General features: G+C 41.6%; 1 protein-coding gene across 4 annotated transcripts in view; it reads right to left on the bottom strand.

Annotated features, from left to right (window-relative positions):
• Positions 1–19,599, bottom strand: part of TEC (tec protein tyrosine kinase) — a 76,207-nt gene that overhangs the window by 9,885 nt on the left and 46,723 nt on the right. For all 4 annotated transcript variants that reach the window (XR_006730226.1, XM_045532972.1, XM_045532974.1 and 1 more), the window contains 8 exons: positions 16,167–16,248; positions 15,339–15,467; positions 13,658–13,698; positions 12,828–13,003; positions 11,570–11,635; positions 7,049–7,103; positions 5,240–5,319; positions 3,881–4,014 (listed from right to left, as the gene is read on the bottom strand). Coding sequence is in view for 3 of the 4 variants with exons in the window: in XM_045532972.1 (XP_045388928.1) it covers positions 3,881–4,014; positions 5,240–5,319; positions 7,049–7,103; positions 11,570–11,635; positions 12,828–13,003; positions 13,658–13,698; positions 15,339–15,467; positions 16,167–16,248 (763 nt within the window). In the remaining variant the exon portion in view is untranslated. The remainder of the gene's footprint in view (positions 1–3,880; positions 4,015–5,239; positions 5,320–7,048; positions 7,104–11,569; positions 11,636–12,827; positions 13,004–13,657; positions 13,699–15,338; positions 15,468–16,166; positions 16,249–19,599) is intronic.

Below are 19,599 nucleotides of genomic sequence, written 5' to 3' on the forward strand. Positions count from 1 at the left end.
CGAGCCTTTAACGAGCAAAACAAGTCCCGGAAGAGGTACTGGACATTCTGGCATGCACAAGAAAAGGTGTTTCAGCTTTTGTTCTCCCAGGTGGCACTCAAGAGGTAGGAGCATGGGTCGTTGCTGAGCCTTACCAGTCAATGCAACCACTGCCACCATGTATGTCTTCGCTAAGGGAAGTTGGTTTAGAGTGTAGGACAGAAAAGGTAGCCCCTTATATAGTGTCAATATAAAAAATCCACTCATCGAGTCCCCGCCAAATTAGGATCCTAATGCTGACACCAACAGCGTAAGAATAAATCTTTACCGCAAGTGTGTTTTGGAGTTTAAACAGGGTCCAAGAGTTCCCTCTGAATTTTTGGAACACATCTAAATGGGAATTTTCATTGAACAGCCACTTCCCCTCGCACTCCGGCACAGTGGATTACAATAACACCATTCTCTTTACACACGGGTTCGTGACCATTCAGCCAAAGTTTTTCCCAAGGGACGCTGAGATGGCGCTTCCTTATATTGCAACAAAACTCACAAATAACAAACAGACAATACAGGGGATACAAAAATGCCAGGGCCTATCAAACAAATAGGGATCCAAAGAGGAAAATGCCACCCCAAACGGCACCTCAGACAGTGCCCCAGAGGCCCTACCACAGGGCTGGAAGGTTCACAAATGGGAATCCAAAGGGGACAAATGCCACCCCAAGTGGCTGGAAGATTAAGCCAATGGGTGGCTTAATCTCCCTGTTCCCTGGGTCTCCAACAAATGTCTGTCACAGGGCTGAAAGGTTCAAAACCCTCCCCAAATCAGTGGCCTAATTCCCCCGTTCCCTGGGAACCACAAATGAGCTCCAAATTCAAACCAGGTTCCCTAGTTCCCCTCAACCTCGTGACTTCCAACCCCAAAAGATGCCTCAAAACAAACGCCCTATAGGGCTCTAAACAAATGCTCTGCCGCAGGCCAAAGGGTTCAAAACCCTCCCCAAATGGGTGGGATCAGGGTCTTAGTGTGCATGCTGGGGAACTTACCAAACAAATGGCCAAGGCTTTCAGGATATTTCTAGATCCATTTCCTACTCCTCAACTCAGTTCAGGTTGTGGGGAGCTGGATCTACTTCAGGGTGACAGAGACAGGACTTCCCCAGAGCTAAAACAGGCTCCAGCAGCTGCTGGGACCATCCCTTGCTCTCTCACCTTGAAAAGAAGTTTCACGGTCTACCCGTGAAGACCCATGGCTTTGACCCGGGGCTGCTCCCTGACTCTTCTAGCAGTTGTGGGGTACCATTCTACCGGGACACCAATGGGCCCACCCGGGGACACCAAATTGTTACTGAAAGTTTGGCACTTGTCTCCGAGGCCACATCAGAAGAACGAGGACAACGAAGAAGGAAAAAGAAGTTTATTAATTTGCTGGCAAATGAGGAGACTGACAGACCCCCATCTCAAAGTACCAATGTCCTCAACACTTTCTTTTAAATACTACAGTGTTTCTCAGGTACCATGCTAGCTTTCTCTTTCCTCTCAATCTCTAAGATATCAACAACTGGGAATATCAACTACTGGAAATCAAAGAGGTAAGTTAAATCCTTAAACCTAATCTGTCTACAGCACTAAATAAGTAACAGGAGGTGCCTCTTCTATAAACACCCAGAGCACTCTATATGTCCTCTATGACAGCGTATCTCATAATAATTTAAAATTGTTATGTACTTCTCTGTCTCCCTCCAAGTAGTAAGGTCTGGGAGAATCAGGATCAAGGACTACACCTAGTCCACTACAATCTCCCCAAAACCTGGCTCAGTTCCTAGCATGCAGCAGGCACTTAAATCATGTTTGTTCAATGAATTGAGATAGTGGTGAAGAATAAAACTTATACAAGAACACAAAAGAAAAAAATACATTAATGTAAACATTAAAAAAGAAAATAACAAAATAGCAGATGTGAAAAAGTTCTTTGGGAATAAACTGATGTGAAATCAGTTCCTCAAAGGCAAAACACAGAGTCACCATATGACCTGGCATATCCACAACTAGGTAAATACCCAAGAGAAATGAAAACACATTTCCACGCAAAACTTTGAACACAACTGTTCAAGGCCTCATTACTCATAAGCGCCCAGATGTGGAAACAACCCAAGAGAAATGAAAACACATTTCCACGCAAAACTTTGAACACAACTGTTCAAGGCCTCATTACTCATAAGCGCCCAGATGTGGAAACAACCCAAATGCCCATCAACTGATGAACAATAAACAAAATGGATAAACAAAATCTATACAATGGATTATTATTCATCAATAAAAAGGAATGCATATGTTATCCAGAAAACTTCCTGAACTTAGAAATTCCATCTTCCCAAGACTTCTTTCCTGGGACATATTAGATTTAAGCAGAGTACACAAACTAATGACTAATAATGTGTTCAGGAAGTCCATCACAGCAAAAACTATTACTGGGGATGTACACTGTCTAGAATCTCTAGTGATAAATTCAGCAATTATTTTCCTTAACATCATTATGTCTAGGGTTTGTACATACCCAGGCTGTGCCTTGGTTTCCATAAGTAGATGAAGAACGACTTTCTAACACAGTAGGTAGATGTTAAGATAACTCCCTAGATTTGGATATAGAGGGGTTGATCTCCTATCTCACCATTTAGCGTAATTATACTGAAGTTGGAACTGATATTTTACTTAAGAGTAAATACAGACTCATATGCTGGCCTGAGAACCTAACCATTCCACAAATATTGTGCTAGGCTCTAGAAGCTACTGTGTAATTACTGTGCCAAGCCTCGTGCATTTTGTTTATATTATCTGATTATTTCAATAAACTTGAGATGTCGGTTAAAATAAAAGGGAAATGGAATACTTATACGTGCTACAGCATGGACGAATGTCAAAAACAAAAACACTAAGTCAAAGAAACTAGTCACTACAGACCACATATTCTATGATTCCATTTACATGAAATGTCCAGAACAGGCAAATCTATAGAGACAGAAAGTAGGTTAATGGCTGCCTGGGGCTGGGCTGGTAAGGAGGGACAGGGGGTGACAGCCACTGGGTACAAGATTCCTTCTTGGAATGAAGACAATGTTCTTACAATTAGATTATGGTGACAGTTGCACAACTCCGTAAATACACTAAAAACCACAGAATAGTATACTTAAAATGGGCAAACTTTGTGTGGTATGTAAATTATATCTCAGTAACTGTTCTTAACATTATCTGAAAAAAATCAGTCACAAAATAACAGGCTTTGCAAAGGGTGCCTTTGATAAAATTTCAAAAGTTAATTTTCCTTAAATTGGGTCAGGCATTAGCCATCCCCTGCCCAGTTACATCTTTAAAGCTGGAGGCTAGAAATCTTTCTACATTATCCTGTGGAACTTTAATTGGCATTAATGTGGTTTCTGTTTTTATTTTTTGGTGTTTGGTTTGTTCCTGCTCTGTGGGTAAGTCTACCGGAGACTCAAGAAGACAGTAAACTTGCAGGACACGATTAGTCAGTCTTTGGAAGCCTACAGCTCAGCACTAACCCTGGCTCATCTGGCAGCTTCTGTGACTACTCTGAAATAGACATATCTTCCGTTTTAGTTTAGTATCCTCCTGCCAAGGACATAAACCACAGAAATGTGAACATGCACCATATACCACTAGAATAATTCATGTCCTAAGGTCAAGACACAGCTTTTTCTAAAACTTGCTGTTATTTGACTTTTCTTTGTATAATGTCACTTCCTTAATACGCAATAATTTTAAATCAATCACATTCTATAATTAACTATAAAATAAAGCTGCTCAAGGAGGAATTCATCACAACGTCTGATCGTTTTAATTACTACCCTATGTGTGAAATGCGTTTTAGCAGCTCACTTACCCGCCGCATTGTGCTTATGATACTCAATGAGCTCAGGAATGGAGCCAAAAGCATGTTTTTCTGCTAGGTAGTACTTTTTTGGAGATGTTGTCGTTTCCTTTATATGGTAATGCCTGAAACCTGATGAACCTTCTCTAAAACAAAAATCAAAATGTGTTAGAACCCAGTTGAAACAATGTAACTTCGCTCTTAAGATACTTTCTCTAGGGTGAACAGGGTCCCTCCACGGGGCTCCTTCTACTCCCTGCACAAATGTCATTTCCCCCATGTCCTTCTTAGCTTCACCTTTCACATGAACAGGTGGGAGTTTTTAAAGTGGTCGCTGATAACATACTTGGAATTTTGAAAAAGAACATTTATTAACTTCATTTAACAATAGTTAAAAGTCTTAAAATAGCTATTAGCAGCTACGGCTTTTTGTCCCGGCTGTTGGCATAAACCTGCAAACGTCTAGAGCACTTACATCTCTAGAAGTGAATAAATTCGACGTATAAATGTGCACGTTGAACTTTAGATATCTAGAACACAGATCTTCTCTAGTCATCTCCTGCTAAAAGTACTTTCAAGATGACTCCTGTTGCTCTTAGGATAAAGCTCAGACTCCCTGACATTGACACGACTTTGCCTCTGCTTTTACCTCTCAGGTTTCTGTCTCCTCCCTTCGCTACGCCCCTCCTATTCTACAGTTCAGCTACAACACGCTTTCAGTGCCTTGAACTCACCATATCCTCTCTCACCTCTGGATCTGGGTAGTTTCCCAGGTCAGATACACTCTTTCTCCTCCCTCCAACTTTTTTCTGTCTTACCTGTCAGGTCTCAGCTTAGATGTCACTTGGGACACTCAAGACTAACTCAAGATCAGTCTGGGCTGTGGGCCACCCCTCCAGCACTGCCCCCATAGCCCCGCCACACACACACACACACACACACACACACACGCACACACACACACACACACACACACACATGCACACACACACTGCCCTCATACACTCCCCTCACTGCCTGGTTGCTTGTCTGTAGCCCCCACCAAGCTATCGGGGGGCAGAATCTGTGCCTACTTTGTTCACACTGGCATGCTTGGTGATTAGCACAGTGCACAGTAAGTATTTGTGGAACATTACTAAAGTTACCAGAGCCATTCTCAACATACATATATGAGGAAAACGACAGGGAAAATTACTGAAAATATAAATACAAAAAATAGTATAGACTTTAGAAATCATGTTCAGGTGTTCTTTCTTGATGCTGAAATGCAGCATATATTTTTGAAAATTAGGAATCCATACAAACATAGAGAAGGTTCATTAAAAAACTCTCAATTTTTTTTTTAAAAAGCAACAGAGCAGGATTACTCACCCTCCAAACTTTGTGTAAAGGGAGACTGTGTACAAGCCTGGTTGGCTGGAGTCCCTTACCATAAAACCACCTTCTTTATCCTAAAATCCAAGTTAAGAAAATTTATTTTACTCCAATTACTAAAGCAATGCCATGGAGAAGATTCAAGAACCCAGTCTTACAATGTATTATCCTTTCCTGGAAAATCTGCTTTGGAGAAGAGCAACTTACCAATAGGGCTCCCTGGTTTCTCCCATCCACAACTTTCTACTTCACATTACTGGGCTACGAGACTAGTTAGAGAAAGCACACTCAGTTCCCCACAATCACAAATCCTCACACACTGACACGAGACATTTCAACCCAAAAAATCTCACAGTCCTCCCAGAAGGAATACACAAGATTTTACAATTCCTTTAAGTCCTGGACACGTAAGAAAACAGTTATTAAAGAATATATTTCTTAATGATTGGGTTTCATTTCATACATTTTTCATATTTGCTATAAGCTTTGATTCCTGACTCAATATCATTTTCAATGCACACAGCATTTTTCCTGTAAATATCTCGGTGCTCTTCATAAGAATGAATTTAAAAATTCTTAATTCCCCTGGAAACCAGTATTAAATATCTCTCTTTACAAAGGGAGAGATGGTGAGACAAGTAACGTAAGCAGAGAAAATAAAAAATTTGAAACAATGCCCAGAGACTCAAGGTCAAATCCTTGACAGGTTCCAAGCTGAAGAGCAAGAAATAGATGCTCTAGACCTCAGACACCTCTCTACCCGGCCACACCAACATCAATCTCTAGTATTTAAATTGCTTTAGGATGAAAAGTGTGTTTAATAGTTGAAAAATAAAATACATTCTATTCTTTTTTATAGGAAATATAATGGACTTAAATAAGGCCCCACAGATACATCTGATAAGAACAGTATTTTCTTAAGTGGGAATGAAGCAGAAAAAATGAGTAACGTCACCACCCACCCAGCTCCAGGCACTGCCTTCATAATAACGCAAGGCAAACACAGGGGGATCACAGCCCATGGATTGGATCATTCTAGCTGTGAGAGAGGCTCGGTCTAATGAAGATTTACCAGGAGGGTCCACCTCCTCTCAGTCGATTGAAGAAGCCCAGGGGCTTCTCTGAAAATTAGGAATGAGGCAAGCCACCCATGCTCGGTGTTCTCCCCACGTGATAAAAGCAGTGTTAACTGCCAGGTTGGAAAATCAATTGCTACAGGGTATGCTTGGTGACCCAACAACAGCTAACAAAGGGGGAAATAACTGTTTGAAAGCTGGCAAATGAAAATTCTTTTTGAGAGCTCTAAAATCTGCTTCTGTGTCTGTATGTGTATATGTCTATATGCGTTATATGTATATGACATTTCTATGTGACATAAGATAATCTTTGGTAAAGAAAGCTAAGTTTCTAAAATCTCTCGTAAAGATGCCAGTCTAACCTCCCCAGTGGTCATAAGTCTTGGCAAGAAAGTCTGAAGACATGACCAGCTGTACACATTTTACCCGAAAAGCTTGCCATATAAAGAATATTTTCTGGAAGGTGGGTGCAGAGAACTATCCTCTCCCAGCTACTGGAGACATTGCTTCTGTTGGTTAAGTCCCTATTAAATGTTTCCTTCCAAGAAACTGGATTTTTCAGCCTCATTCTTTGGCTTCTCAGCTCCCTTGGCCTTTGGGGGCAGGTTTGCATGTATCTGCTCACTGTGGGACAGATTTAGAAACAGAGGTATGTGGAACTATTTATTAGGGATTCATTCAAATTAATTGGTGCTGAAACCAAATCCACAGAACAGGTACAAATACTTACTTCGCTTCTGAGGAGTTGCTCTGCCTTGCTTCTGTTCATATTTCTGCAATACCACCTGAACAGAAAAAAACACATTTAAAGCCTTAGGGTTTTTAACAATTTTTATCCTTTTTAGGATTAATAAGATATTACTGCTCATCAATCAATAATACATGTAATAAATAAGAATAAGGCATCCACTCTTTATCTCAATAATAGACAACTAATAACATTTTGATGTATATACTTCCAGACTTTGTCTACCCACATTTATATGAAAACATATATATATATATATATATATATATATATATATATATACACTCATATTCTTAGTGTTTTATTAAAGTGGGATCAAACTGCAGTTGTTATATCATAACCTGAATTTTCCATGTAACAGTATATGATATATTTGCAAATTGATACGGCTCTATGTATCATGGTACACATACCATGATATGCATGTCATAATTTATTTAGGCTATTCTTCATCATTCAACACAAAAATCATTTTTAATTTTTTACTGCTATAATCACAGCAAGAATGAATTTTACTCCACTGACTCAAATATGCAGGAAATGTCACTTTACATGACTGTCTTTAATACAAATTATTTATCCCACGCCCTTACCCTATCACTATGGCAGTAGATTTCATCTCAAGTCATTATGGAGGCTCCCCCACTGGACTTCTCAAAAGTGCCACGTGTCAAAAACAACAGACCAACAGAGGCGCAGTCCTCCCGGGTCTTCCAGACTTGCGGGTCGGCAGAGCCCCAAGCCCCGGCTGCCAGAGGCTGACCGTAGGAAGGTCTGCCACGGCCAGGCAGCTGCATGTCCCCTCCCACCATGTCCTCCTCCCGCCCTGTGCCACACGCCAAGGCCCTGCCGATCTGTGCCGCTTCTTAACCTTTGGAAACCTTTTTTTGGTTTTTTTGGTTTTTTTTGATACTATCATCTCCCACCTCCTCCTCAGCAAGGAACCCTCCCCTACAGGAATAAAACCTGAGACTTTGAATATTACAGAATCCGTTTTGTTCCTCTGGGCATTTGAATTTTCCACCACTGGCTCTGCCTTTCCTATGAGAACCAGCTCCCGCTTTTGGCCCAGCAACCGCCAGGAGACAAGTAAACACAAGGGACTTCCCTGGCAGAGGAAGAGAAAACTACAAAGAACAAAAGACAAGATCTTTCTCTGTCTGGATTCTCTTATGTTGTCGCCAGGTGCCAGTTACAACCTCAGTACAAGCTAATGACTGTAGATATTTTATTTGGAATCCAAGGTGATGAACCAGGCCTCAGACTTGTCAACATCGCCTTACCGTGGACCCCACTTTATGAAATGAGACCAAGTTCAACAGAATTGCAGTTGGGGTCAGTCCACTTCTGAATGCAACTGAGAAATATAATCAGTTAGGAGAACAGAATGAATTCCGTCCCTGAAGCGAAAACAGTCATAAAAATGAACTAAGGAAAGATCACTGGGGCTCTCATTATGTATCCTAAGCTAGCGGGATTTGGGAGATTGAGGAAAATTCTACAAATAACAGAAGATCCAGTCCCACATCTTCAGACTGAGAATAAGCAACGGAGGTTTAGTCTCGGGTGCAGATGGAAGAAATCAGTGAAGCTAACCTGTGTCTCTCAGGAGGGAATCAGACGCCCATGCTCCAAGAAAGACGGAGGACCCTTCCTACCTGCTGTCTTCCTTCTCCAGAAGACAGAATAGTGGAAATTCTCTTTGAAATCCTGTTCTGAGAGGTCATTTTCACGGCATTGGCAGATCCCCCAGAAAGGATGTTCCCTTCCTTGGGATATAAATTCAGACCTTTAAGGGTATGATTGTAGGAAGGAAAGGAGGGAGGAGTGACGAACAAATAAATAAATGAATTAACTACAGTAGCAGTGGGCATTTCCTAAGGATTCGATTCTTCGAGGCCTCTCTCTCCTTGATTATCTACCCCCAGGCAGGGAGGGACAACAGCGGGTCCCCTGAACTCACCAGGAAGAGCCAGACACAGGTCAAATGTGCAGGGCCTGCGTGACACGGGCAGAGAGAGCCCCTGCAGACATGCCACGTGCCTCTCAACAGCCGACCACAGACGTGCTTTGAGAATGGTTAACACCTCTGATGAAAGAACTACTTGTCTAGAAATAACGCCCAGGAGTTATAGGTAACTTGTCACATTGTTCTTAGATACCAATTGTGCTCAGTTTTTCAGATTGGCGAGTCACCTCAGAACATTCCAGAGGAATAAGACTTCATAGCGGTATCCGAATACAGGGAAAGAAGAGGGTTGGGGGCCACTTAGTCCTTTCTGGGAAGGTCAGATCTTGGCCAAGCTTCTCGGGGAGTCTGAGTGAGGGTATGTCATGAGAAGAAGACGACAGGTAGAAATGGAGGAAAAATATAAACAACCAATCAACCCAATAAAAATCTTAGCTAGTCTTCTAATTTTGCCCCCACCTCCCATGCCACCCACTGACAGCCTTTATCCTAGACTTTTTCCTGTTCCAAGGGCCCTTTCATTTCTGTCACCTTCGTCCTTGAACATGTTTCCACGAAGAACACCCTCTCACTGACCATCACAACAAACCCACTTTCTTCTCCAGCGTCGGTTCCTCTGATCCTCTCTGCGCGTGGAGGTCGGAACTAGTAATACATCGCTGACAGCCTGCAAGCTGCCGGCCCGGCCACCCTGAGGCCAGCCAGGGACCGTCTGCTGCCTGGGATTCCTCCCAGGCCCAAGCAAGCAGCAGGAGAACTATTCATTCAACAGTTGTCAGAAGGCTTTTTTTTTTTTAACCCTGGGAACATTTAAGATGTGTTCCAGGAGGGGCTGTGGCAAAAACAAAACAGAGCAGAGCATGGAGTGGGAAGACAGCAGAGCAGCTTCTCTGCCCGCGGGAGAGCAGGTTCCCCGGTCACCTACTGAGCCTGCACAGCACCGGGCGGAATCCCGGCCTCTGCACAGAACACGCGGGGCTCCCACGCCGGACTCCACGCACGGAAGTTCAGAGTCATGCACAGGAGAAAAATCCCTCAGAAGACAGAAAATTCCCAAATCATGAAATATATCTAAAAATCTTATGGCCACGAATCATAACCTTCAGTATCTAAAATCCCTATTCTAAATCCCACGAGTCCTAAGAGGAGTTCTCATATTCAGAGAAGGATGCACTGGGTTCTAAGCACTCTCCTCCCCAAATTATCAGTTCATTCTCAGTCCGATGACTTCAAAACCAGATCCAAGCTTTCACTTTTTAGCACGTTCCCTAATTCTGACAATTTTACTATATTTTCCTAAAACCTATTTAAGAGCATAAATGCTACTCTGTTTATCTATTGCTTATGTTCTCATCTACTTCTAAAGTCACTTTGAGGGGTCACACCACTGAGTGCTGTGACCTTTTGAACCTATTAACCCTTTTCTGGATTTTAAGGTGCACTCATGTTATGGTGAGTGACATGAACAGAGGAAACAGCTTGTTGTTGCTGTTTTTGTCGTTTTTAAGGAAACGAATGAAGCATCGATACACCACCTCAGAATGAGGACAAAAGAGCGTTTGAAATAGATCAGCCTTGCACTAAAACTTGGCCATGCACTGCTAGTGGATGTATAAATAGTACTTCTCCAGAAAGAAATTAGACAGCATGCATCAAGACTCTTAACAATGTTCATATATACTTCAGCCTAGTACGTAGATTTTAGAGATCTAGTTTAAGACAAGAGGCAAGAGGTTATCCCAGTAATGTTTATATAGCAAAGATACCTAAAACAATCTAATGCCACACAAACAAGGAAATGATTATATAAATTATTGTATATCCACGTGCCATATGCCTGGTTGTACCTCTATGCCCTAGCATAGTGCCTGATATAAGATCTCAGTAAATATTTGATGAATTTATGACTGAATGAAATATAATACAGCTATGAAAATGTCTTCAAAGAATATTAAATAGCATGAAGAAATATTCAAAACTCATAATATACTATTAGGTGAAAAAAAACAGGATATAAAACAGTATATACAGCATGATTCTATCTTTTTAAAAACAGTAAAAAGATTGAAAGGAAATATACTAATGTTGATACAAGTCAACTCTGATATAGGAGTCATTTTCTCTTATTAAGATTATTCATATTTTTAACGATTTTAAAACAATAATCACATATTGTTATTTTAGTTAGAAAAAAGAAACAATAAAACATGCTTCTTTAAAGGTTGTTCTGGGAAATATTAGTGCTATATCTTGAATGAATGGGCAACGATCTGTATTTCAAAGTCAGCTAAGCTGTGATTTGCTTAAAATCAATTTAATCATATAAGTTTACGTAACTCCATTCACACACGGTACCTTCAGGAAAAACATATTACAGAGACTAATTCTCATAGTCTTTTACCACACTAGACAATGTTGGTTTCACCTTCTAAAGATCATGAAATATATCCATTAATCTTCAAAATGTCTTCCATAGTTAGGAAAATAAAAATATTTTCTGATTTTCCACATTCACAAAATAAATATTGACTTACTCATATTGATCTAAGTTGTTTGATTTCTTTCCTGTTACGTAGTTACTTGGGATATATCCTTCACTCCTAGAAAAAACAATTGGAGGATTGGTAAATCAAGACCGGCAAAATGTTGGTGATTTTCAAAGTCAAATGATAAGAGGTTCCGTTACACTATTATGTACTGTTTAGATGTTTGAAAATTTCTACAATAAAAAATTAAAAATGAAGCTCAATCTTAAACAGTGTCTGGCAATGAGAAGCAGTGACGACCTTCTTGTAAACATAGGACAAAAGGTCAAAAGTTGCAAAGACGGTAATAACTCACAGCAAACCAGCACTCGGACGTATACCACTGCTGAGAATTGAGCAGAACAGAAGGACTCTGCCTAAACCAGAATTTTCCACTGCTTCGGAAGTGAACCGAGGAATTGGGAATTGGAGTTGGGAACGGAGCCGGGAGGTGAGAGAGCAGGCGGAAGGAGAGTGTGCTTTGGCAGGACAAAAAGTCCTCCTCTTCTTATCCACTGGAACTCAGAGTACAAACAGGATTGCATTTCAGACGTAAGCACAGGGTACAGAGTTTTCTTAATGAAACTCAAGGTACTCATCCCCTGTATTTATCCATATCTACCCACACATTTACTGATAATAGGGTTGAAAGGACTGTTTCCTTCAAATCCTAAATTATCTGTGCAAATAATGCTTGCTGTTTAATATCCTGCATGTACATATATATATATTTTATACATTCACACACATGCACACACAAATATATACTCTCTCCTCCACACAGATACATGGAGGGAAAAAAGACAGAATTCAAGCAAGAAGACTTCATTACACTGTGTATGTGCATGTGTGTATACATATATACTCTTTTTTATATATGTATGTACATATATAGAAAGAGAGATTCTAAGAAGAAAATTGTGATACATTATTTCTTTGAAAAATCTAAGATTACTTACTTACCGTGGGGGTCGGGACAAAACATAAAATGTAATTTCCCCCAAGGCCAAAATAATCAAATCAAACATGCAATGGATGAGAAGGAGACCAGTGTAATGTATTCCAGCTCTTGCAAAGAAGTGATTGATCAACTTGCATTTATTAGTGACCACTAAGAATACACAATGTTACTAGGAAGTAATAACTGTGCTTCCGTTCACGGCCGGTGGAACTAGTCTCATGGCAGGATATTAACAGCTCGTCTTCCTCTCACTCAACCCTTAACTCCCACCCACCCGCCGAGTGTCACACACAGAGGGACACTTACCCGTATTTGTCTCTTGCTTTCCACCAGTGAACGTCATTCTTCTCTAATATGATATACTCTTGGCCTCTCTCCAATCTGAGATCATGTGCTTCTGTCGCCTGGAAATCATACATGGCCACGACTATTTCTTCGCTATTATCTTCTTCTTCGGGTGGAATCGGTGGGGGAGGTCTTCGCTAAGCAAAGAAGACAACATTTGAAAGTTTAACCTTCTATTCGAAACTGGTCATGAAGCAAAACACTAAATGAGTCACATGTCACCACAGAGTAAAGAAGAAACCTCAAGTCCACCGAAGACAATCTGGTGAACCCTCCCACGAGTTTGATAATGTGGATGTCCCTGGCTCCCCTCAGGGGTTTCAGAATGGAGGAGATAAGCAAAAACTGTCTTTAAACATTAAAAGGCTTTTGCTCAGTGCCAGGGATGGTTTTCTAAGGAGAGGCAAGGGCGATACGTGAGTAGAAACCAGGGCTGGAGGGAGACCCACCATCCAAATAGCCCAAAAGGGAGAAGAGCTCCCCATGGAGTCTTTGCCCAGGTTTCCTCCCACTCGATGGAATTCTCACATCGGATGCCTTTGATGTGCCAGGCACCTGCGTGGGACCTCACACACTTTTCCTCATTTGCTCCTAACACTACCGCCATGAAGCAGAGCTTTAGAATTCCCATTTCATAACTGAGGTGACAATGGCTTAAGTAGCCCACCCGAAGTTAGCCACACCGCATGACTAAATATAAACACACTTATTAAACCCCAGACACTGCCAAACTTAAGACCTAAATGTCTAAAACTCAAAGATTTAACCACCAAAAGTTAAAGACCACCTACCTTCTTTATTTCTGGTGCTGGAGGTAGTGCTTTTCTTATACCTAAAAACACCACCAACAAAAACAGGTCAAAACGCTAATCATCTACCAATGATTAATCACGGTAAGATACAGGTAGTTTTAAGGGAAGTTGAGAATCAACACACAGATAAGAAGCCCACTCTGGCCCATGCTGGTGCATGTTGCTTCTATCTCTATGCCAGAAGTCAAGGCTGCTGCTCTAGCTGGTGTGTAGCTCTGCCTTCCGGCACAGATCATGCCACGGGGAGTGGGCCACGCCTTAGTTTTGTAGCCCCACCGCTGTGTGGACTGGGCACTCAACAATGCTGTTGAATCAAACAAAGTGAAACCAAGACCACACTGAGAAATGCATACGCTTTGGCAGTCTGTCCCTTCCTCTCCAGTGCACAGTCCCGGAGTTTTGGCTGGCACATGGCTACCCAAGCTGAAAACTATATTTCCCAGCTAGGCATGGCCATGGGGCCAGATTCTAATCGAAGGGCTCTGTGTACAAATGAGTGTGCCATTTTTAGATCTCACCCTTAAAAGGACTTCCCATGGGCATCCTTGATCCCTTCCCCCCTTTCTGCTGCCAGGAAGAGACTACTAGAACTGGAACAAACCCAGGAACCACTGCAGAATGACCCTACCACCCCCGGACCACCCACCTACCACCTGTGGATTACTACATGAGACTGAAACAAATCTCTCTGTAGTTTAAGTCACTATAATTTTGGGGTCTCTTTTTATAGCAGGTTAGACCATGCATTAACTAATATCAAACCTTAAGAACCTGAAAAAACGGGAAACAATAACAGCTATGGAAACTCGGGCCTTACTCTTTACTGTGCTAAATTAACGTCAGGACATCCCAGGAGAACCAGGCTGCGGGGCTCATAGAATTGAAGCCTGGATGGACCGAGAAGGTCACCTGGTCTGGCCTCGGGCAGAAGGCAGCATCCCTGCCAAATGGTGACCCTACTTGTATTCAGAAGCTCTATCAGTTCTGACCCGGTGACCATCCATAGTGCCAGCAGGATCAGAGAAGCACAGTACACCCCACCATTACTCTGCCTGTCCTGCAGCACCAGCAACTTTGAATCTCTGTGTATTTTTAGCTTATGACTAAGAGCCTTTCATTTCCAGGATTTAGAAGGGTCTTAGGTGTCAAAATAAACCCTAGACATTTTTATTCATCTGAACATTTGCATTTGAGTATCATTATGATATCTTACTGCTCAGAAAGACTGTGAAGCCACTACTAAAATCCATACCACTAGGCCCCATCAGAATGAGAAGAGTCCTACTCAGACTGCGACTGCTCCGCTCTACGAGGTTTCCAGCTCCACAGCTGCGGAGAGTCTATTTGCCGAGTACATAAACATTAGTGGGAAGCAAAGCTGCTGGCGGTTCCACGTTAGGCTCACACTTGCAACAGATTCACTTTTAACAGGTTTCAATGTTGTGATAAAAGCTCCCTAAAATAGACACTCTTTGATTCCATGAGAAGGTCCTGCTGCTAACTATATCATTTTTCTTACAAATCACACCTACCCTGCATTTACACTGAACTAGAAAGCATGCTGTACTTAATCAAAATCAAAATCATGTCACTTTCTTGCCATACCAATCATATGTGCATTCTGAGCACAATACAAATATAGAATAAAATGAACACTTACTACTCTCAAAAAGGTTATATTTTTCACATCCAGGTGCTAATTTTTCAGTTTGTCTGCAACACTGATAACTTCCATCTGTCCAGAATTTAGGATGATATTTAATCATAATATTATTGTTGTTCTTGATTTCTGCAATGCACAGACAATTAATAATTAGTGAAAGAAAACAGAGACTACAGAATGTTTCCTAAGTAACACTGTCAATCATTACTTATTCCTCAGATACCACGTTTATTACGAGAACAGCATCATAACATCATACAACTCTGCATTCGAAAAAGCCATATGGCTCTCTTTCATCTCTCTTTATTTGGGGCAGGGGGGATGAAACACCCTTGTTGGCAGAAATGACTGCTGCTATACCACAATGGATAAATGCAAAAGTCAGCCCACCACCATGTTGTTCTGCAGGAGAAATGATCAGAACTGTGCAGGACAAATCACCCATTTAAACATGTCATGAATATGTCAGTCCATCCACACCAAACGTTGACTAGATAGGCAATTTCTTAGAAATATACCAAATCCTGTTATCATAAAAGTCCATGCTGTTATCACCTTCAAATATATCACACATATACAGCACGCTTTTCTTAGGAACTGTTAATATTTACATCCCACTAGAAAGAATCAGATTTTAAGAGGGGCAGTTTTCTTCAATATGCTAACATCACTTACAGTCACAGTAACAGAACTGGAGAAACAGTTACTGTAGATGAAGAGATTACAAATGCAATAGATGCATTAGCTGTATTTCTGTTTTAGGGATAACAATGTCATACCCTCTAAAATCACGTACAGATTAATCTGTCATCACGTAAGTTTTACCTTCTTTTAACTTCTTCACCCACCGGTCTCTGCTTTGGGCACTAGGTGCGAAAATGTAAAGTGTATTAGCATCGTGAACAACCTAAAATAAAACAAAAGACGGAGTCACTGAGAAATACGTAGACACAGCACTTCTGTCTCACACAGGCCCTCGGTACCAAGGCACCGATAAATGACTCTCAAATGACTAAACAGAAGTCAATTCCTTCAGCTCCAAAGAAACTATGCTCCTTTCCTACAAAAGCACATCCATTTCTTCATTTCTACGTTGAGTGGGTTACCTAGTTTGCAAAGGACTGTGCTTCTATAGAAGAAAAAATATACAGAGGCCACAACGCTTCATTAATCTTGGTATTTCTTTCAAGCTAATTAACTACAGTTCCTTAGATGAACTTGGTGTAACAGGGATGATCCTAATCCAGTATTTTTCTACACAATATTTCAGATGAAGGGACTACTCTTTCAGTATCACTCCTACAGCTTCCTTTTGCCACCATCAATCACTGCAGTCGCTAACGTCATTAAGCACTGCCTATCCCAGCTCTATACTCCGTGCTTTATAGACATTAACTCAATTAATCCTACCATCAAGGTATTAGTTTTTCTCTTTTACAGATGAGGAAACTGAGGCCCAGCCCATACCCTCCAGTCCTGTGTAAATTCAAGAGGCATCATTCTCGTGGCACACACTTTGAATGGTGTCCCATAATTTGTGTCCCCTACCCTGCCTGTGTCATTCAGCTGGTAACCCAGAATGCCCGGGTTCTGACTCCAGGCTTTTAACCACAGTTAGCGGTAGCCCCTGGTGGACAATTAAATAGACTTATTTTTAATGTTAGTTATAAAATAATCCTGGGAAACAAACCCAGGAATTTTGTCACTGACCTGTCACTTTACCTTTCCTTAATCTCCAGGCAGAAACACCTGGGCTGGCTAAAAAGTGACACATGGCTAGAAACCTCCCTTTACCACATCAACACCACCAGATTGAAACACAAATAGCTCTTTCACTGATAAGTGGCTGTTCCTAATCACATTCAATAGATAATTCCTTCCTATTTCTTTTAATCAATAAATACACTCAAACAGCAATGTGAACACCAGAGAACAAATGATCCTATGCACCATTCAGGGCTTTGCTGGGACTACCTAAAACACAAAACTGAATCAAACATAAAGCCTATTTCCGAGCCATTTACAGAGATACCTTATTACAAGACAGAACATGAGACGTGTCAACAGAGAGAGAAAGAAAAAGTGCCACAGGAGACGGGGGCAGAAATGCTTCCTCATTCGCTCCACGATTTTCACGCCTCATGTGGGTTTGTCCACACAACCGACTCTGCACCGAAGAATTAGGTTAGGATGCACCAGGAAACGGTCGTTCTGAATTGACACTGAGATGTCTGGAAAGATTGCTAGGGCTTTGGACTTTCTAGAAACCTGTGGTTGATTGCAAGAATAATTTAATTTATTATAATAAAATCTATTTTACTGAGTCCTTACATCGGCCAAAGCACTTTACATACACTGCCTCATTTCATCGGTATCATAGCCCAGGTCTTTATTAGTGCTGGAATCCTCATTTTTCAGATGAGAAAACCAAAGTGGGTGAGCTTAAGTCATGTGAGTAGGACCTGTCTGAGCCCAGAGGCTTTTCTTACTCATATGTTTTCTCCCAAACACCCCCTGACTGTTTCCCTCCTAGAACCTGCCCTGCCAGGATCTGAGCAGTTTAAACTGCGCCATCAAAACTCATCTCATGTCAGTGCACTGAGCTTGTAACTTTGTTAAAGTTTGTTAAAGACTAGCTAATCAAAAAAAAAAAAAGCTAATCCAAATTCAGAATTTTGATAACTAAAACTAGCTTAATAGATTACCTAATTAACTTGGGGCATCTGTATGTCTACAAAAAATTTCTAGAGATAACCACCCCAAACCCAAGTAATAAGCATCCAATTTTGGCATCTCAGGTAGCGTGGAAGGCCGAAGAGATATCTGGGGACAGTATCCTTCCCTTGACAAACCTCAGATCACACCATGTCGTCCTCCTTCTGTACCACCCGTGTGGACAGCTGGCCATGGCAGGGTGGACCTTGGGGGGCATGTTTCTCCCGTGCCTTGGGGTCTTCCGGTGGGTCATCCCACCACGGCAGAGGCTGCTGGGGAGGGCAGAGCTCTGCCAACTTTGAAGGGCAGCAGCCACTTCAACAAGACCGAAATACTCTCCCTTAGTGACACCCCACCAACTCAGGAGTTACCCTTCCTCCTCCTTCTACCTTCATTTACTCATTCGTTTATTCAGCAGACTTGCAAGGACAGTGTGGGGTAGGAGAAACGGCACAGATGTCAGACAGACAGATCTGGGGTTGCAGCCCGGGAAAGACATGCCACTGCCACCGAGGGAACCCCAGCTGCCGTCAGAAATGACTCAGCTAAGGAAGCGGGAAGGAAGCACCCTGCCAGGCAGCTGGTGCCGGCTCCTCCCTGTGGTCTCCATCCCTCGCTAGGGCTGGAACACGCTGAGACAGAAGGCAGCGTCCTTTCCTCTCGCCGCGTCTTTTGAAAATGTTTACTTCTACTTTATTTTTTTTGCCACCTTGCATCTGAACCTGATGCAAAAAGTCACGGTAAAGATGTGCAACTAGGATTTGTATACTTTCTTAGTGATACTTAAATTATCATAAGAGAGGGTATTTTTTACCTTCCAAATCCTGCTGGTTTCAATGACATAGTTAGAGCTCAAGTTTAGCCCTTTTTGATTAATTTTTAAGGTTGTTTTTGAACTTTTCTTGTATTTATTCATCTCAACAATTGTAAATGGTTCAAGGATGGAATGCTTTCTCTTACTATACATCTAAGCTGTTTACATATCACCTCACTTAATCCACACAACTCTGTGACTACGGTTTGTGGAATGCTGTTACAGCCATTATTCCCATTTTCACGAGAGGAAACAGAGGGGGTAAATGACTTACACAAGCTCACAGAGCCAGAAAGTGGCAATATGGCCTCAAAGTCGCCTCTTTAAGCACGTTATTCTCCTTGCTCTTCACACAGAGAAACGACAGATATAAAATGAGGAACGGGGAAGAGAAAATTGAATATACTCCTTCCTTCCTTCGTGTGGTTGCCACCATCGTGAAGAATAATCCAGAAGCTTAGATAATTTAGCTCACTGCATCCCAAACATCTTAATGCCCCAAACTGGTGAATGCTTATTTCAAATGGAATTGATCATTTCGCAGTAGTGATTAGAAACAAGCAAAAACTTCACTGTGATAGTATGTTGAAAAAGACTTTTGCAACCTTCCCCTCAGAACACAATGAGACCACAAAAGGTGACTTTCCTCTGGGACGTTCACCACTCAAAGGAAAGTGGAAAAACATCCTGGAAAAGCGAAGGGAGTGGTTAGGTGCTGGAGATGGGCCC

This window comes from Lemur catta, chromosome 19 (genome assembly GCF_020740605.2).
Source record: "Lemur catta isolate mLemCat1 chromosome 19, mLemCat1.pri, whole genome shotgun sequence".
Taxonomy (NCBI): Eukaryota; Metazoa; Chordata; class Mammalia; order Primates; family Lemuridae; genus Lemur; species Lemur catta.